At 41.0% G+C, this 20,014-nt stretch overlaps 1 protein-coding gene across 1 annotated transcript in view; it reads left to right on the forward strand.

Moving 5' to 3' along the window:
- Window positions 1-20,014, forward strand: part of TESPA1 (thymocyte expressed, positive selection associated 1) — a 49,443-nt gene that overhangs the window by 28,729 nt on the left and 700 nt on the right. Inside the window, exons 4-10 of the mRNA XM_004462705.3 lie at window positions 2,884-2,933; window positions 3,489-3,542; window positions 4,286-4,322; window positions 4,577-4,675; window positions 6,727-6,935; window positions 8,441-9,258; window positions 10,427-10,520. Of these exons, the coding sequence (XP_004462762.2) occupies window positions 2,884-2,933; window positions 3,489-3,542; window positions 4,286-4,322; window positions 4,577-4,675; window positions 6,727-6,935; window positions 8,441-9,258; window positions 10,427-10,520 (1,361 nt within the window). The remainder of the gene's footprint in view (window positions 1-2,883; window positions 2,934-3,488; window positions 3,543-4,285; window positions 4,323-4,576; window positions 4,676-6,726; window positions 6,936-8,440; window positions 9,259-10,426; window positions 10,521-20,014) is intronic.

The following is a 20,014-nucleotide window of genomic DNA, read 5'->3' on the forward strand; positions in this document are numbered from 1 at the left end:
AACTGACAGGGAGGAAGATGTTTCCCTCTTGGTCAGCTGCAGTGAGTCAGGGGTTTTCCCAGCTTATATTTTGGGGTTGGAGGAGGGGTACCCTTCTCAGCCACTGCAGCAGGGCCTTGGTGACTCACGTTTGTTGTTAAAAGTTCTTTGTCTCCCATGGGAGTTATGGTCATGGCCGATGGGGTTAACTACCAGGGCAGATGGCCCCTCTTTGGAAATGGTGTTTATGTGTGATGAATCTGGACTCAGATGGGATCTCCCTTCATAAGACCTTCATGCCAATGTGCTGGAGGTGCAGTTAATGTTGGGGTTTAAGATATATTTAGGGGATTTGAATCTCTGGACTGACAATGTGATAGCCAGATCCTGAGCCTCAACAGACTCCAGCACCTACAATCTGATTTATTGGACTTACCACACTCAGCTAAGATGGAGTTGAAGAAGGACAACCACCACACCATGGAGCCTAGAGTGATTACAACTGAAAATGGGAGGATTGCATCCAGCTTCCAGGTGGAATCTGACCCTCCTCTTGACATAGAGGTGCAATGGACACAACCAATCCAATGTCCACATAGAAGAGGTGGCATTGGAATGGGAAAAGTGGACATAGTGGACGAAGGGTATGGGGAAAGGCAGGAAGAGATGAGAGGTGGAGGCGTCTTTGGGACATGGAGCTGCCCTGGATGGTACTTCAGAGGCAATCACCGGACATTGTAAATCCTCACAGGGCCCACTGGATGGAATGGAGGAGAGTATGGGCTATGATGTGAACCAATGTATATGAGGTGCAGAGGTGCCCAAAGATGTACTTACCAAATCCAATGGATGTGTCATGATGATGGGAACGAGCGTTGTTGGGGGGGGAGAGGGGGGGTGGGGGGATGGGGTTGAATGGGACCTCACATATATATTTTTAATGTAATATTATTACAAAGTCAATAAAAAATAAAAAAATTAAAAAAAAAAAAAAAGTTCTTTGTCTCTCTGTCCCTAACCCTCCTAGAAGTTTTGTAGCACTGTCCTGGTCTGCTGACTCCCAAAGCAGGCCCCTCAGACAGCTTTTGGCTCTTTCTACATAATTTTTGTGAGAGCATTGAGCCCTGCCAGATAGTCCTATGCCATCTTCCCACTGTCCCCCACATGTACTCTTTAACATATAGTACCATTGTTCAGAATTATGTATGTGAAACCCATCATGTTCTTGAATGCACCATGGTTGTGTTTTCATTGTTGTAGAATATTGAATTGTATATATATTATACAATTTATCCATTTTACCAGAGATGAATATATGGGATATTTCCAAATCTGGGGTTTATGAATTATGCCTCTTTTGGGGAACAGGGGCAGTCATTTCCATTGGGTACATACCTAAGGGTGGAATAATAATGTGTTTTAATTGTAGTGATAAGAATAGGTCTTAGTAGTTGCATTACTAGCCATAGCACAACCATGAAATGTAATGGTAAATTTCAATATTCTATTAACTGATGGTGTTAGTTATCATAGTGTTTCTGGTGATAATAGTAAATATTACTTTATCTCAGTAGTTGTAATATGAAATATATTAACAGTATACATTAGAGTATACCTTCGTGGTATTATATCTTTTATGTAGTATATTAGGAAGAGAAGTGTATATTTGCAGCTCTAGTTGTATCATTAGAATTACCCATTCTTACTTAACTTGGGTATCATTTCACATTTTACAATATATCTTATGTACATTTTCTTATGAAGGCATATGAAAATTCAGATTTTATAAAGTACGATTAAAGTTTTCACTTTTCAAAGAAAAGTATCAGCAAAAGAAACCTACATATGTAATGATTTATTTTTGTAAAATTTAAACAACTCAGTTTTCAGATTTTCAGTTACTAAATCCATCTCCACTGGGAAACATGACATGATGTAATATTCCAATACCCTTCAGGTTATACGAGTTGTAGAAGACTTACAAAGAAGGCTCATTTAATTCCAGCACCATGGATTTGCTTCACTCAGATTCTGGTTACTCACTTTACCAACTTTCCTTTACTTAAGTCTGCATTTGAGACTACATTCAAGACATCATGGGCAACTTCCATTTTAAATACTTTCAGGAAAGCAAACTCTGTAACACTCACAACATCTCAGTGCTTAATAATGATAATATCCAGGGATCCAAATCCCCCCACAAACCTGAAAACGTAACAGCAGCAAAGAGGTAAGATCAATTTCAGGTGCTCCAGTCTCAGTTAAAAGCTTTTTAACAGAGTATTTCACTCACCTGTTTTGGACAGGGAGGAGCGTTTTCTTGTTTGTAAAACTGTGTTGTTTCTTCTGATCATATATACTGATTTCCGTTTGTTCTTCTGGTTGAGATAGTGAATGTTTGATAAGACCATATTTCAAATATCTAAAAATATCTCTAACCAGGATGTAGTTTCTGCTGTTTCCTGAAAGACATGTTATTCAGCAAGAACATGGCTCAAAGAGTAGGAGGGTGTTGTGGATAGATAAGATGACCTCCTCAAAGTTTTGAAAACTCTGATGTTTGCATTTGTGATGTGAAAATTATGGCACCCAACCTCCTGCTTTTATAAATATACATCCCCAGTTTTGCATCTATATTATTTTTTTCCTGTTTTACTTAGAGACTGGAGAATCATTGCTAAGCTAACTTTAAACAATGTGATCAGAGCCAAGGCAGCACCATCTAGTACCACCTCTGCCTCAATACCTCCATGACTTTGTATTTGTCTTAGTTTTCTCCAGTATAAAAGGAAATTAAATACTCCTGACTCCCATTGGGAGGTTTTGTGAACATGTGGGAGATAGCTGAAGCATGCCTCCTTGAGAGTGTTGTGATTTTGACCTAAGATAATTTTGGGGTTTTAGATACTCTGAAGAAGGGCTTTCCGAGGAGGCAGGACAGGTGATCTACAATGGTGAGTATAAACTCTGTTCTTCTCCTCTTCTTCCTGGAGAGTCATATGGCTGTGTATGTGTTGGGGTGGGGGTAGGAGGTGCTTACACATGAGTATGCATGCATGCCTGCAAGCACCCATAGTGGTCACAGGGAAAGTCCAGAAGAAAGAGTAAGTGCTGTCTTTGAATCACAGGCTCATTAATGCTAAAAGCTCATCTCCTATTAGTGGCCAATTAACCACTGCTATGCAAAAAGAGTTGTATAAAATGTGTTTACTTATGTGTAAGGGTGCATACCTCTAGGTGCTTATTGTCTCTCTGGGGATTATGTTCATGATTCTGTGATATTATAGGTGAGTGTGTGTGATTCTTTATGAGTATATATGTGAATGTGATTTCTGAGGTAGTATATAGATGTAGCCAGGGATAGTTTTGTGTGATTGTGTGATAGTACAATGCTAAGGACATATACAGATGTTCATGCATATCATGTGTGTGTAGGGATCTGTGTGCATGCACGTGTGTGTGTGCATCCAAGCCTGCTTTTCTATGACCTTCACCTGATTATTTGACAGGGTGCCCCAGCCATGGGACCAGCTTTGAAGATGACTTGACCCTTGGTGCAGAGGGTAAGAGGCACAGCTCTCAGAGTTTGGGATCAGGAAAGAGGGTATACTTTCCGTGAAAGAAGGTAGAATGAAAGGGAGAACTGCAAGAAGAAACAGGCCCTCCCCAGAGTCTTATTTGCAGAGAAAGAGCATCCTCACTATGATGTAACGTAAAATGCAGAAAGTGACATATGCCCACAAAAAATGCTCCTGAGCCTAGCATGACAACTGCTGATCCATCTTTGGAGCTGTCCTTTGACCCCTGCAAGGCTAAGATCTAAAATCACCCTAACCTTTGCTGCCCAGGATGTCTTTGAAACTATTTTCTGCATCGGAAGCTCAAAGCACTCTTAAGAGTAGAGTGTGTAAGAGAAAGATGCACTGCAGGAGGATAAAAGCTCAAAGAAAAGATGAGGCACAGCACCCTGCCAATGTCTCCTGGGACTCGTAGAGACTCACATGGTGGGAAAGGAGCACTATCTTGGAGGGTTAAGTGACTTCTCCTTCTTGGGGACAGCGGGAATCTTACCAAGAACACCAGCCATGGGTCAGAAGCACAGAGGCTCAGGGCCCATTATTTTCTACCATACCTTATCCCCATTCCAGAGTTACGCTTGATGATTTTGAACAGTTCATGGGGTGAAGCTAGCCTGTAGCAGTGACAGAGGAGAACAGAGAGATCAGAGCTTTTAAGTTCAGAGGGATACGTCTTGTGATTTTTGTTTTCCCTTCTGACTTGATTTTTCCTTTCTGTTTTTGTCCAGCCACTCTGTTGGCCGCCAATGGAAAACCCTTTTCCAGGTAAGTATTAGGATCAGCCAGTGCTTTAGGAGCCAGTAAACTGAGGTGTTCAGGGCCAAAGAGACTAAAAAGAAAGAGCAAATATTCTCAATAAAGGGTGAGATTTTTTAATCAGGAGTGAGAACAGACCCTAAGTTTCTTCAGTAGATGTTGAAGGTACCCAGCAGAAGGCGAATATGTCCAGCAGGGAATACCTTGAAGTCAGAATCTGAAAAGCTGCCAGTTTTATGTGACATCCTCTCTGATACTTACAGGAGTTTCCCGGAGACAGCTCGGCCCTGCCATCTGATGGATCTTGGCTGCAGTTTGGCCTCCAGCAGCATGACTGCTGGGACGAGTAAGACTAGCTCAAGGTGGGTATTGAGTTTGGGAGGATGAGAGATGGGGAAAGCCAAGGGCAGGGAAGAATGCAATCTGGAGCCATTGCCCACTTTTCCTGGGATATCTTATAATGCAGTGACATACTTGAGAATGATATTTGCTTCAGGAATCGTAGGGAGTACAGAGAAATCCACTGCTCAGATCTGGATGCTATCTGTAAAATACAGATCTTTCCTCCAACCAAAATATCCTAGGAGGTGTAGTGTTGGTACTACCAGAGTTCCTGAATTCATAGTAAGTGTTCAGTAAACAATATATTGATCAATTGACTGATTTGTTTATTAAATGTAGCAATAAAATATTTGTTCATCCAAGCAATTTTGGATCTCCTAATGCAGGCCAGGCAATGACTATATGGAACTTGAAAAGATGAAGCAAATTAATAGCTTGCCCTCAGGAACTCAACAATCTGATAGGTTGGATAAAATATACACACAAATAACTCTAAAACACAATGAAAAGTGATGAAAACCAGTGTGGTATAATGGAAGTATCCAGGGTTTGGACTTAAAAGTTCGATTTTGAGACCTGGCTCTGAGACTTATTAACCTTGTGATTACATTTAGTGATTTATCCCCTGGGTCCTTAGCCTGGCCTCACCCAAGATCAATTCAATCAGAATCTTTGGAGATGGGACTCAAGTATTTAAAGTACTCCTACCTCCAGGCAACTCCCAGGTGCCATAGTTGAGAACCACTGATCCAGTCCAATGCCAACAATTCACAGATTTGCGATTTAGGAACATGGAGGTAAAACCAGCACTTTGGGGCAAGCAAGAGAGGGATCCTGACTGTCCAGGCTCTTAATTAAACAGAATGGTACCTATTTGTATTTTTTAAAATTTTAAAACCCAGTATCCTTTCTAAAGAGACTGACAGTGATTATCCAAAGCCTTAAATCATCCATATCTCCCCAAGACCCCCAGTGTTGTTTGGGATGCATGGATATCAAGCTCTAGGGTCCCCCAGCTTGGTGGGCCTCAGGTTTGGATGTAAGCACAAGTTGATACCATACTGAGAGAGTTTGATTCTCTGTAACACAGTGCTCTGTGATGAAAGTAATTCTACAAAAGCACCTTTGTACCTATATTGATTACTGTTTGTATTAGGCCAAGTTCTCTAGGGAAACAGAATCAACAGGAGCTATCTGTCAGGAGCATGCGATTTTATTAGTCCCTCGCGTGACTGTGGGGATGCACAAGTCCAGGTTCTGCAGGAAGGCTGCAAACCAGGGGATCCACTGAAAGTCCAACGAAGGTCCTTGATGAGTTTCTGGGAGATGATGGCTGTGCAAAGACGAGCTGGGAAATTCTCTCTGAATGCTGAAATCACTTCCCCTTTTAAGGCATTCAACTGATTGGATAAAGCGTCACTCATTGCTGATGGCAATCTCCTTGACTGATGTAGATTTAATCAGCTATCTATGCAATAAAACCAGTGTTGACTAAAGTCCATAAATGTCCTTGTATTACAATTAGCCCAGTGCTTGCTTGACCAAACAACTGAGCACAATTACCTGGCTGAGTTGACACATTAACCTAACCACCACACCGTTTACTCTCAGAGTGGTAATAAAATGAGTTTCTGCTCTTTATGTACTCCTTGACTACATACAACTACTAGGGAAAGGCAGTTGGCAAGTTGCAAAGCACCTAGTAAAAGACAGGTATAGCAAAAGCATGTGCAAATGAGAACTGACTGGTTAATAACAGCAACTATGAATTTCTTGCCATCTACACTGCTCTTTAATTTTCAAAACCTTCTCATTAATTTACATTTTCCTTCATCTGTACTAAGTTGTTCGAAGTATTATACCACCAGAATCTCTGTTCAGTTTTTATAACCAGGACTGGATTTTAATCCCCACATTTCAGACAGACAGCTTAGGTTCAGAGAAGTTAAAACTTTTCTCAAAGTCATACTGGAAGTAGAGAAATGCCCAGCTCATGACACTTTCATTAGAGACTCTGTATTGGCCTGCATCTCAAAGTTGTCCTCTATTTTTCCAAACTCCCTCTTTTTAGCATCTCAGAGATTCTGGACAAAGTGCAAGAAGATGCAGAAGATGTCCTCTTCAGTCTGGGCTTTGGCCAAGAGGACCACAAAGACACTTCTCGAATCCCAGCCCGATTTTTCACCAGCCCGTCTCAGGCCAAGGGCATTGATTTCCAGCTCTTCCTGAAGGCCCAGGTGCGGAGAATTGAGATGGAGGACCCTTGCCTAATGCTGGCCAGTGAGTGTCACCATGGACCTGCTCTACTGCTCTCCTAGCCCCCAAGCTTTCACAGCAGGTCACTTTCTCTTGTTTAGCTAAAATCCAGCCTTTGTCTCATGTCTCTTTTGTTGTCTTCAGCAAAGACAGAAAACTTCACATTCTGTTTCTTGATAGGAAGTCTTGAAGAGAGCTTAGATCACTATTGCTTCACTTAGGTCTTTTTCGTCTTTAGCTGAATGAAATCAGCAAAATGTCTTTCAGGTTTATTCCCATTTTCTATTTCCTGTTTGGAATTATAGAACACTGTCCTGTTTATAGCCACCACATTACCATCGCTTCCATTTAGGGCAATGGTCCTCAAAGTTAAATATGATAAATAATCTAGAGGGTTTGTAAAACATTTATATTCATAAGCTTTAATTTCAGAGAAGGAGAAACTCAGTGATATTTACTTTAAACAAACACCCAGATCATGCTTTTATGTAATCCTCAGACCACACCTAGGGAAACAATGACTTAAATTGCTTCAATTCCATCTAACGAAAGATAGAGGTTTCTCTACCTTGATAAGGGAAAGGTAATTCTGTTGGATTTTATATATTAGAATATATTTCAAATTATATTCTGCCCACCTCCAACATAATGGTGTTTCTGACTGTTATTTCAGCTTTTTTGCATCAGATCCACCTTGGTAAGGCTTGGCAAACCTAGACTCCTGAGCGCCACCTACTGAACTGAGTACTTTGGGGTAGAATATTTTACACCACCAAAATTTGAGAATGACTGATTGATTCTTTCACACGTATTTACTGAACTTATTTCATATGTCAGCTACATAATTAGGTGTTAGATTCTGGAAGAACAGCAGATAGACCAGAGGAGCATGGCTCTTGCTTTAGGAAGCTTACAGTTTAATGAATCTATGATTTCTTACAGTGATACTCAGACATGGATGAGCATATCAATCACCAAGAGTTATTGTTAAAATGCTTGAGACTCTGCATCTTTAACATGTTCCAGGGTGATGTTGATGCTACACTGAGATGCAGCCATTTAGTAGAACTGAAATAAACTAAACTTCTCTAATTCAGTTCATCACCCAGTAATTGCTGTTATTAAATTTGTTGCAATTAGGACAACTTTTGTAACCCTAAATCCTTGTCACTGGCCAAGAAAATGATGTTGGTTTTCCCCTTTGTGTATTTGTCATCTTAGACACAGTGATGAAGGACATTGTTTAGAATATAGCAACAGCAGTAAGGATATTCTAAATAAATACATAGAAAGAAAGGTTTCTCATCCCATATGGAATTTATTAATCTGGGGACTAAAAATGATCAATCTTTTTAAAATTGAGATCCAAAAGTCCAGAAAGGGGACCCTAGATGTCAGTTATCTGGATGGGAGAGATACATGGAGAGATTGGTAACTTGTCTCTGAAAGTTGAGCTTATTTAAAGGAGAGAGTCACAACATAATTTTTTTAAGATTCCTAGACTCACCACCTTCAACCCTTGTACCCAGGCAGGTTTAAACAGGTGCAAACACTGGCCGTCACTGCTGATGCCTTCTTCTGTCTCTACTCTTACGTGTCCAAGACACCTGTCCAAAAGTTCACGCCATCTCACATGTTCTGGAATTGTAACCCAACTGATGTGCCATCCATCAGGATCCTGGCCCCAGAGCCTGAACCCCACTCACCCAGAGAACGTCTTCGGAAAGCCATCTCCAAGATGTGCCTATACACATGTCCCCGAGATAGGCTATCACCACCTCACAACATCCCCCAAAGGAACAGTTTGGACCAAGTGGTATGGGAAGTGATGGACAGAGTGAGAGGAGAGAAGCTGGTTCTCCAGCAAGATCCTGAGTTTGGGTCAGGCCCCCATGAAGATCCTATGCCACCCAATGGTGGTACAAAACTGCCTTCTTCTTGTTGTCCACATAGCCTCTGCCCAAAAGAGGAAACACAGCAAGGGATGTCCACTTTGCTTGCACCATCACAAACTCTGGATTCTTACCCCAAGGCATCCTGTTGCAGAAATTCTCTGCCCAAAGCAGATCTAGAGCGGACTAGAGACCCTGCACATGTAAGGAGAGAGCTGTGGGCGCTACAATCCACCAATGAGGATGCCCATTCAACCAAGGATGAGACACTCTGGAAAAGAAAAAGTAGAGCCAGAAAGAGCCTGTTCCAAAAGAATCTCATGGTCAGGGAAGGCAAGAAGGTTAAGTCATTAGACCTGCCCATCATTCAGCAGAAATGGAGGCAAAGACTAGACAAACCAGAGCTACACGGATCTCTAACCCAGGAGCCACAGGACTCTTTTGACTTGGAGGAGGTGAGTGGTTTGGAGGTGATAAAAAGACTGGAAGATAAAGATCCTGAGTCTTTCCCAGAAGATGAAAGGTTAGGACCTGGGGTAAAGGGGATACAGATTCCCTATCCTTGTCAGATATACCACTTCTTGAATTAAATTCAGAAGCTTTTGGGAGTGGGTTAATCTAGAGGGATAAAGAGATATGGATCCTATCTCTCAAGAGTGCCCAGGTTTCCAGAGCTACTTTTCTAATTCCTCATCTAACCTAATCTTCATTCAATGTTCTCATGAACACACCTGCCCCTGACATTTTTGAGATATGCACAAAACTATAAATGGAGGTCAGTTACACACAAAGCTAAACACTATTAAATAAAATGTGTTCTTTCTTACCTTGGCAAATATGTAACCATAAAGACCTGAATATTCAGATTCAAATCTAGAATTCTCAGGCTCCTAGGACTTCTGTACTAGAATATGGCAGTGTGGGCATAGCCACTCCCTAGCCCCTGGCCTGCCTTCTTCTCGTCCCACAGCCAGCTCTGTTCTCCACCACTGGGGCCTTACACAACTTGTGTAGACACCCTAGCCTGCATATCTAAACTCCACACTACCACCACGCCCTCAAACCGCCATCTATTGGCCATCACTTAGGCCTAGGTGTGCATACACTCATGGAGAGGTCTGACCTTGGGAAGACAGACACCAGGTAAAACCAGTACAGGTCCCTGAAACAGGCTCTCCCATCCCTTCCCACACAACTTGGTCCAAACTGTTCCTGCATTTTGGGATTCTGGATAACCAGGGCATGGTCTAGAAAGGGTAGTGCAGGCTCCATGGACTTCTCACCCTGTGTTCTCTCTTAAATTCAGAGTTCCTTTTGCCTGGGTTTAGGAATAGTCTAGGAATCAAGTGATGGAATCTCCTGGAAAAGCTCTAAAATCCCTGCCATAAAAAGAACCTGTGATTATTTGAAAATATCATTTGATGGGTACTACCTCTCATTGCATGTATTGCTCTACCTAAACTCCTTCCTCAGTACTGGGTCTCTATCCCTACTGAAGAGACCAAGTCTCTCAAGTATCCCCAGCCTCCTTTCTTACAGCTGCCTGCCACACTGTGCATTTTCTCACCCCCTCACCACACATGTTCTGACTTTCATTTAGTCCCCGTGGGTTCTTGATTATAGGTGCAAAGCAGCAGTGAGGAGGAGGTGAGCCATTGGCCCAGCATATCCAGACACCCCAACCATCACCAGGCGTCTGCTGGCATAGAGTCAGGAAGTAAGTGAATCTCTCTGGTTCTCAAAAATTGTAATCACCTTAAGGGACTTAAATATATATATACTCATGATGAAGGGCCCCAAATCCAGAGATTCTGATCAAATTGGTATGGGATGGAAACCAGTGGTTGATATTTTTTAATATTCCCCAAGTGTTTTCTCTTGTGGCTGGATAAATCTCTTCTAGATCAGTGGTTCTCAGGTATTAGGAAACCTGGAGAACTTTTTAAAATACAGATGGCTGGGTCCCAACCACCAGAGTTTCTGATTGAGTAAGTCTGGATGGACTAACAGTTTGCATTTCTAATAAGTTCCCAGATGATGTTCTGGGAATCAAGTTCTGAAAATTGCTGCTGTAGGGAAAATTCTGAAAAATCTTCCTGTTCTAAGTATTGTTTATAGACACGTAGCATTAGCATCACCTTGGATTTTGTTAGAAATGGAGACTCTCAACTCCCACTCCAGACATACTGGATCAGAATCTCATGAAGTATCAAGATCCTTAGGTAATCCATTTGCAGAGTTAAGTTTGGGAAGCATGGCTGTAGAAGTTTTGTAGCAGGTGAGAGGACCAATCATGGGGATCTAGATTCTAGAACCTGCTTTTAGCTACATTCTAATCAGTCCACATCCTAGGATTCACGGCAGGATCCTCAACGTAGCTCACAGCTAAGCTCACTTAGGCTCTGAAGAACTTAGTTCTTCCTCCCCTTTATGAAGTAAGATGATGAACCTCACACAGGTGAAGCCATTACAGCTAAAATTTCTTTCCTCCAGTTGTATTTTTAGAATTAATTATCTTTCAGAAGTATATGTTAGATCTTTGAACAGTTTGGCTAGAAATTCATTCCTTAAATAAGGTGGAAATTAGTCTCTTTGCAGCTCTTACCACCCATCCCCTAGGACCACAGAAAAGATGGCATCAGAGATTTTTTTTTTCCAAGGCAGTAGAGATTGAAATATTTGTTGAATTTAAGTAAATGAATCTTGCTTAGAGACCCTTCCATTTTGTATATTTTGTTGCTATTTACTGCGCTTCCAAGTCTAATAGCCTTCTTGGTTAATGTTCCAAAATTCAATGTTACCCACAAAGGTATTTTTAATTTTAACTAATTTCAATTCTCTGTGGCTTTAGGGTCCTAATAAATCTTCTTTCTCTCCTACCCATTACTTTCATAGTCCAGGTATATAGATTGTTTATATGTAGTTAGTCATTCACAAAAGAGGTAAATATCAGAATGCAGCAATATAGTATATGTAGTTGAAAAAGTTTAGGATGCAAAGTTAACTGACCTACCCTAAAATCACTGATAGTCTTGGGAAAAATCACTTAACTTTAGTTTTCTCCTGTGTAATAAAACAATAATAATAAAAATAATATATATGTGTATATGTAAACACACAGTATATGTGTATGAACTGTACATTTATATAAAAGCTTCAACATTTCATGGAGGGAAGGTGAGGATAATGTAACATATTGGAAAAACAATAATGATGTTGCTCCTGCTGCTGATTTTAGAAAAGCTAATCAGGAGCATAAGCATGTCAGTTGGTGATTCTTCATCAAGCATGCTTTCATTTCCTGGATTCCACTCAAGATAATTAAATACAAATATCTGGGGCTGGGACTTGGGCATTGTAGTTTATTCTTTAAAGCTTTCCCATCACCTATGGCTGCATAACAGCCCACACTAAATGGTAGTGGCTTAAAGGAACAGTTATTTATTATTTCTCATGTTTCTGTGGGGTTACTGAGAGTTTCTTCTACTGGACTCAGCTGGGTTCACTTGTACAGTTTCTTTTGGCCCGTGTCTGGGCCTGATTGAAACATCAAAGTCGGCTGCACCCACACGTCTGAGACCTTAGTGCTGGTTGTTGCCTGCCCTGCTCGGCTCTCCCCATGCGCTGTCTCATCATTCCACAGTCTAGCCTGTCTTTCTTACAGGAAAGATAGCAGTGGGCAAAAACTGAAGCTACCCGTCTTCTTTTCAGGGATGGCATCCAAAGTTGAACAGTGTCCCTTCTGTCACGTATTATTTGTCAAAGCAAGTCTCAAGGACAACCGAGATTCAGAGGGAAGGAAAACAGACTTCACCTTTTACTGGGAGGAATGGCAAAGTTACATTGTAAAAGGACATGTGGGATGGAAGACTGTGACCGTCTTTGTAAACAGTCTCTCATAAACAATGATTCTACTGCACCATGACAGTTGAGAACAACATATTAAAGACGGTTGAGGGTAGGCTTTCATTGTAAAGTTCATTTCAGACTTGACCTAAGTATGCAAAATTTGAAAAATAAGTGAACTGATAGAACATTAAATTCAAATAGAAAATGTGGAGTGTATGCTCCACTGCTGGATTTCTCTGCCAGAGAACTGAATTTACTATAAAATGCAAGTGCTGTTTGTCCAGCAGATGGCAGTCTTGGACAAGAATTCTAATGTGGAGCAAAGCCGTTTGAAAGCTCTCTCTGCATGAAGCTTTCTGGGCAAGCCATGAAATGCTCCAACTCCTCTCAGGAATAGGTCCATCTTTTGCTTAATGTGGATATCTAGAAAAATTAGGAGTGTTACATCCTTTAAGTGAGTAACTGGATTAGATTTTCTGCCAAAGTGATGGGGTTTCATTACTGCAGGAGAAAATGTGGCTAAATTGCTGTATTTCATTGATTCTGAGACACACATTTTAACATATCTGAAATCAGAATATGTCTTGCAATTGATGGTGTCAGGCGATTTAATTTTTTGTTTGTTTGTTTTTGGTCTCTTTAGTGGAATACAAAATAATTGAATCTATAAAAGATGACTTATCAGATTTAATGAAGTATAGTAAATAGAAATTAAATAATTACCTAGAAGAAGAGGGGGTCCCTTCTTTGCTGACACAGACTATGTCTGAGGTAGAAGGAGGCAGTGGTTCTCAAACCCCATGTTCTAAGCCTCAATTTAATCATCTTTTTTCCAAAGCTACATACTATCGCAATCCACTCTTTTTCATCCTTTAAGGGATAACAAGAAGGGAGGCCGGGAGCCAGAGGGGAAGTTAGCTATATAAACAGCTCAGTTCTGCCAAAATTAAAGCCTGCATGATAACTATGGAAGGGCAAGATTCACTCACCACCATCAAAGGCGAAGCGAGTGGGGCAGTTCCTCGGATCTACTGAGAAACAATCACCTCTGCCTCCAACAGAGCCTGTAATTATCTCCTAGAGATGATTGATTGCCCAGAATAGCCTTGTACCAAGTCCCAGGAATTAACCCACCTGTTATCTAGAGGTATGAGTACAGGTAGGAAGTGGTAGCTGCATTCAGCGGGTCACTATGTAGCACCACTGCATACAGTGTACAGTCGGTGCACTGAACAAGGAGGCAAATAGGGGTTAGAAGTCAGCCCTACTCGGCTTACCATCCAAAAACTCAATGTCCTTCATCATCTAAGAGGGACCTCTTTTTTTTCTAATTCATCTACAGGAAGGTTTCTATAATTTGTACAAAGATAAGTTTTCTGTTAAAAGAGACTCTGACTGCAAGTCCTCAGCTACCCCCACCCCACTCAGTCAATTCAGTCTCTGCCAGGGAAGAGGTCTTAATCATCCTCCGTTTTCTGGGAAAGGGTGACCTTACATCATGCCTCATAGTCCCCACAGCCCTTTGTAATTCACAGACCTTTCACACCTTTTGAAGTTCTAATGATTTAGCCTTTACCACTTTTATAAGAGCAGAGCCAAGAAGATTTCATTTTTCTGCTGTGTCTGTTACCAGATCTGAGATAGCACAGCCCAATATTCTATTCGTGAAGTGACCATGTCTAGAGGTGGAGGTTTCATTTAATAGTCACCTATGCTGGTGGCAGCAGATCAAGGGGAGAGGGAAAGTCTGCTGCAGAGCATAGGTGAAGGAAGACAACTAGTTTGAGATATCTGCAAAAGATGTGTAACTCGAAGCACTCTCTGCTTTTGACTTGATGGATCTTATGGGAGCCTTGCTCTTGATGGAAGGTTTTCCCAGATGATGATATTAATAATGTATGGTGCTTACTCCAGATCACACACTGTTTTAATCACTTAATGTGTGTTAAGTAATTTAATCCTATGAGTAAGTTCTTTCATTATTGCCCATTTTGCAGATCATGATACTGGGTGGGTTTTGGGTTTTTTTAATACCAAAATAAAATTTGAAAAGGGATTATCATATAGGAAGTATAGGAAAAGATGAGAAAAGTGAGGAGAGGACATTAAGAGAATGTAATAACTATTTTCTACCTCCTTTTCAATTCTTGCCAAGATTTTGTTGCCTCCTTTTCATCTTTTCATCTCTTCTTCGGCCTTCTCTTTAGAGCTATAGAATGTAGGAGATTAACTTCTATTTCCATTGAATAGTGTCCATTTTCTGAGTTGTAGTTAGGCTGGATTAGCAAGGTTTAATCCAAGGGTGCCAAGCAACTTCAATATTCAGGTAGGACCAGTAGACTTGTGTTTGGAGAGCAGGTGAAAGAAGGAAAAGCAAACTTCCAGGTTTCATCTCGGATGATTGATGTGCTTTTATTAAGAAAGAAAGTACAGTAGAAGTAAGATACTGGAATACAAATATTTTAATTTTCAAAAAGGCAAAATAATGACTCATGCAAATATAAAATAATAAACATGTTCAATGATTTTATTCAACTCATTAAGTAATGAATGAACTAGTAATATGTTAGAACTGGCCCAAAGGGCATTTGAAAAGATAGTTATATATAGGTAACGTATTAGATTGCTAAGTTTGATACAAAACTAGCTTATGTCCTACAAGACCTTTCATTTCTGAGGCTATTGTTCCACTGAATAGAAATCAATTGCATTTCTACCCAACAAAGTTCTGTAGGGTAACCTCTGCATGAGAGGTGTAAAATAGTCCTGTATATAGAATGTCAAGACCAACATTGTACTGAAAGAACATTTGGTAATCTCATTTGCCTGTTTTCAAATTTAGAGTAATTTGATGAATTCAAATTTAGAGATAGTAAGTTTGAGGTGTCTCTGAAATACTAAAATGGAAAATCCATAAGGCAGCTGGATATATGAATCTAGAAATAAGAGATTTTTTTAATTGAAAGCCTCATTTATGACAGGTTTAGGTGTGAGGAACAATAGTCCACCCAAGGAAAATATGCAGAGTAAGAAGCTGAAGTGAAAACAGAACACTTAGAAATGTTAATATTTAGGCTTCTTTCTTCTCTCCATGTGAAATCTAAATGCATCAGCCTACAGCACATGATGTGTACTGTCAATCACAGAAACTCGCCCAAGCTTTAGTATCCTGAGTTTCCATGTGATCTCAGTACATAGGCCTGATTTGTGGGGGTAAATGCCCATGTGGTTGAACTTAATCTCCAGTTACGTTTCCCTTCCCAGAGGTCTGGCTGGTGTGATGTGGCCCCAACCCCTGAGGCATAACGTTGTTCTTGGCTAGCCCCCCCACCCTAAGGCTACAAGTATGGCTGGTCTTGCCCTGTCATCTCATTAACATATGATCTCTCCTGTATGGTCTTAAGCCACCTTTATTTTTTTATTTTTTATTTTTTTAGACTACAGGCATGTTTTATTTGGCTTGCAATGTGTTTGAAAACTTTTTTGAGCCAACATTCATATATTGGACATTTCACACGAACATTTCGATTTCCAGAATAACTTCAAACTTTTAGTAGAACTGAGCCTGCATCCCTGCGTGGCAATAATCAGCTAGAACTTAGGACATATCCCCACAGTCCTCCCTGCCTCCATATAAGGACTCTCCACATCCCCCAAAGCTCTCCCAAGGCCTTTTTTGTTTTCTGTTTAGCTCCTGTAGAGTATTGAGTTAGCAACCCTTGTATTGTAAGCCACCTTTAATAACAAAAGACACTTCCATCAAAGCCATCTCTTTTTGGAGGCCAAATTCCTAACTCTGCAAACTTACAACACCAAAAAATATCCAGTAGGGAGGTGAATACAAAGAGACCATTAAAAGTGCAATTGGATCATCAATTATCAAAATTGATTTGAATAGTAAATAGGAAAAGAAAGTAGGTATAGGAGTCAAGAGACTCGTGTTTTCTCCAGTACGGGGAAGATTTAAGCATATATACATCTTAAAGAGAAAAAATCAATAGAGTGTGCCAAAGGAAAAAAACTACACTGGACAATATTAAATAGGCAAGGATAACTTTAGTTGGGGGGTGCTATAGTAGGGGAGAGTAAAACAATTCCATTGAAACAAAGGACAACGAGCCTTTTAAGGGTTGGGGTTACATCAGAGGAAAAGCTCTGGAAGACAGTAAGGGGGCTGAATACTGGGAGGGGCGTATTTACCGAGGTCACCATTAGGACCACTTATCTTGTAATGTTTTCCTTTGTGGTAACGAGGCCAAATGAAGCTTATAAGGGTTGGAAGAGCTGAAGAGAGAGATAAGGAAGTATACTTTCAAGGCATCTCAGGAGTCTGGGTAGCCAGGGTGAGACAGAGTGAAGGGAGCAGTCAGGAGCGAGTTTGATATATAGAATAGTTAATATAGTGGTTTGCGGCTGTGTATACCCCAGAAAAACATGTTCTGGGATATAGTCCATTCCTGTGGATGTAAACCCATTGTGAAGGGAAATTTTGATGGGACTATTTCAGTTGGGGTGTGACTCACCTCATTCAGCATGGGTCTTGGTCCTATTGCTGTAGTCCTTTGTGGATTAAGTGAGTACAGAGAGAAAGAGAAGGTCATGGAAGCAAGAGGCCAAAATCACTGAATCCCAGAAGAGAAGACAGAGACCAGCAGATGCTGCTGTATGCTTTGCTTTGTAGCAAAGAAGGCAAAGATCACTGTAACTGATCTTTGGAAAGAAAGCATAGTCTTTTTTTCTCTCTCTCCCCTTCCCCCACCCTCTCTGTGTCCATTCACTGTGTGTTCTTCTGTGTCCACTTGTATTCTTGTCAGTAGTGCTGGGTCATCTCTCCGTGTGTGCAGCTCTACTCCTGGGCAGGCTGCACTTTTTTTTCATGCAGAGCAGCTCTCCTTACAGGGCACACTCCTTGCACTTGGGGCTTCCCTACGCCAGGGACACCCTGCATGGCATGGCACTCCTTGTGTGCATCAGCTGCACACGGGCCAGCTCCACACAGGTCAGGAGGCCCTGGGTTTGAACCCTGGACCTCCCATGTAGTAGGCAGACATTCTATCAGGTGAGCCAAATCCACTCCCCAAAAGCATAGTCTTGATGATGCTTTGATTTGAACATATTCCTGGATTCTAATCATAAGTGAACAAATTCCCATTTTTAGGCCCAACCTATTTCATGGTATCTGTTTTAAGCAACTTAGGAAACTCAAACAGATTTTGGTACCAAAAGAATGGGGTACTGCTTTTGCAAATACCAAAAATGCAGAAATGGTTTTGGAATTAAGTAATGGGTAGAGGCTGGAAGAATTGTGAGGTGTATGATCTAAAAGGCCTAGACTGCTTTAAAAGTCTGTTGAAAGAAATATGGATGCTAAAGCACTTATGATGAGACCTTGTCAGAAATGATGAATGTGTCATTGAAAACTGAAGGAACGGTGATTGTTGTTTTAAAGTGACAGAACTTGGCAAAATTGAGTTCTGATGTCAAATGGAAAACAGAATTTGAGAGTGATAAGCTTTCATTTGGCTAAGGAGATTTCCAAGCTAAATGTGGAAAGCACAGGCTGGTTTGTCCTTGTAGCTTATAGTAAAATGCAAGAGGAATGGTATAAGCTGAGAACTGAACTTCTGAAATTGATGGTTTGGAAAATTCTGAGCTTCCAGAAAGCACGTCCCCAGAGAACAGTGCTCTGTGTGAGGGTTTAACTGAACATGGATCCAGTCAGCCATTTCAGTGCAAATCAGGAATGCAGGTGCAGTTATCCAGGAAGGATCTGTAGATAGTCCTACTGTCTGATAGTTTGTACCCTGTGTACTATATGTAAAACGTACAAGTTTTTGTGAGATCTGTATGAATGAACTACTGCCAATCTAGATAAAAGGGATAGAAAAGGGAGTTTGGAGGAAAAATCACTTCAGTGGCAGGATCATCAAAGTTGATGTCTGGACCAAAGATGTCTTCTTGGGCCAAGAGAGTAGGCCCACATATGTGTATGAAAAATGTGAGTCCAGCCCATGGTTTAGAGAGAGTGGGCCTTCCACCCTGTGGTTCAGGAAGAGCGTGACACCCAGTGTTCTTGGAGGTTGGAGCCTATTCTTTGGGGATTGTGGAGAGTCTGGCCAGCACCCCATTGTTCTCAGATGGTGGAGCCTTCACCCCAGAGTTCAGGGAGAGCCCAGCTACTGTGCAAGCACTTGGAAATGGTAGGGCTGCCACTCCCTCAGGTCCAGAAGACAAAACATCATTCCATAGATGACTCTCAAACCTTGAAATCTAATGGTGCATGCTCTGCAGGGTTTCAGAATTGTTTGGGACCCATGGTCTTTCTTTTCCTTCCAATTTCTCCCTTCTGGAATGGAAATGTTTATCCTATGCCTGCCCTTCCTTTGTATAATGGACTCGCTCACTAGGTTTCAAAGGTCCACAGACAGAGGAGAATTGTGCCCAGGGAAGATCACACTTATAACCAATTTTGATGAGACTTTGTAGTCAGTATTGTTATTGAAATGATTTAAGGCTTTTGGGATATTGTTATGTAATGAATGCATTTGTATATGGAAAGAACATGTTTTTGGGGGGTCCAGAGGGTGAAGTGTGATGATTTAGTCCCGTATGCACACTAGGAAAACGTGTTCTTGGATCTAGTCCATTCTTATGGATGTAAATCCATCATGAGTGGGACATTTTGATGAAACTGCTTCACTTGAGGTGTGACCCACCACATTCAGGATGGGTCTTGGTTGTATTAGTGGAGTCCTTTGTGGATGGAGTGAGGAGAGAGAGAGAAAAAGAGAGAGAGAGAGAAAGGAAAGCAGTTTGTCAAGTGGTAGAGGTGATTTTTCAAGAGGGAAATGGCAAAGGTGTTGTGAGGTCACTGGAGAATTGGGATGAGTTGAGATCCAAAGCACAGTTGGAGGGCTTAGCCATAAATTAGAGGTACAGATCTGAGATGAGAAAAAAAGGAGAAAGGATAGAGATGAATACAGTTATATTTGTCAACAGGAGAGGAAGTCAAAAGAAATTTCTACAAGTAGGTTTCCATCTCCCTGTGGCATCATATCTAAAAAGAGGAGTGCAAGGAACTTGAGGAGAACATATTGCCACTATGGTAAAAGGGTAAGAGAAATATTTATTGATAGAAGCATGTATTAATAGAATGGCAGGTAGATAGTATTAGGGCTCAGCTAAAGGTGCAGAAGATGGATTAGCAATGATTTTGTGATTCTTTCCAGTAATGCTCAGAAATCCAGGTATAAAAGCACAAGAGGTAAATTCTTCCTTTCTAGGAATCATACCTCATGGTGAAAGGAGCAAAAACTCCAGATCTCATGATTCTTTGATGCTGCCGCAACGGCTACTGCAGAG

Source organism: Dasypus novemcinctus, chromosome 12, assembly GCF_030445035.2.
Source record: "Dasypus novemcinctus isolate mDasNov1 chromosome 12, mDasNov1.1.hap2, whole genome shotgun sequence".
Lineage (NCBI taxonomy): Eukaryota > Metazoa > Chordata > Mammalia > Cingulata > Dasypodidae > Dasypus > Dasypus novemcinctus.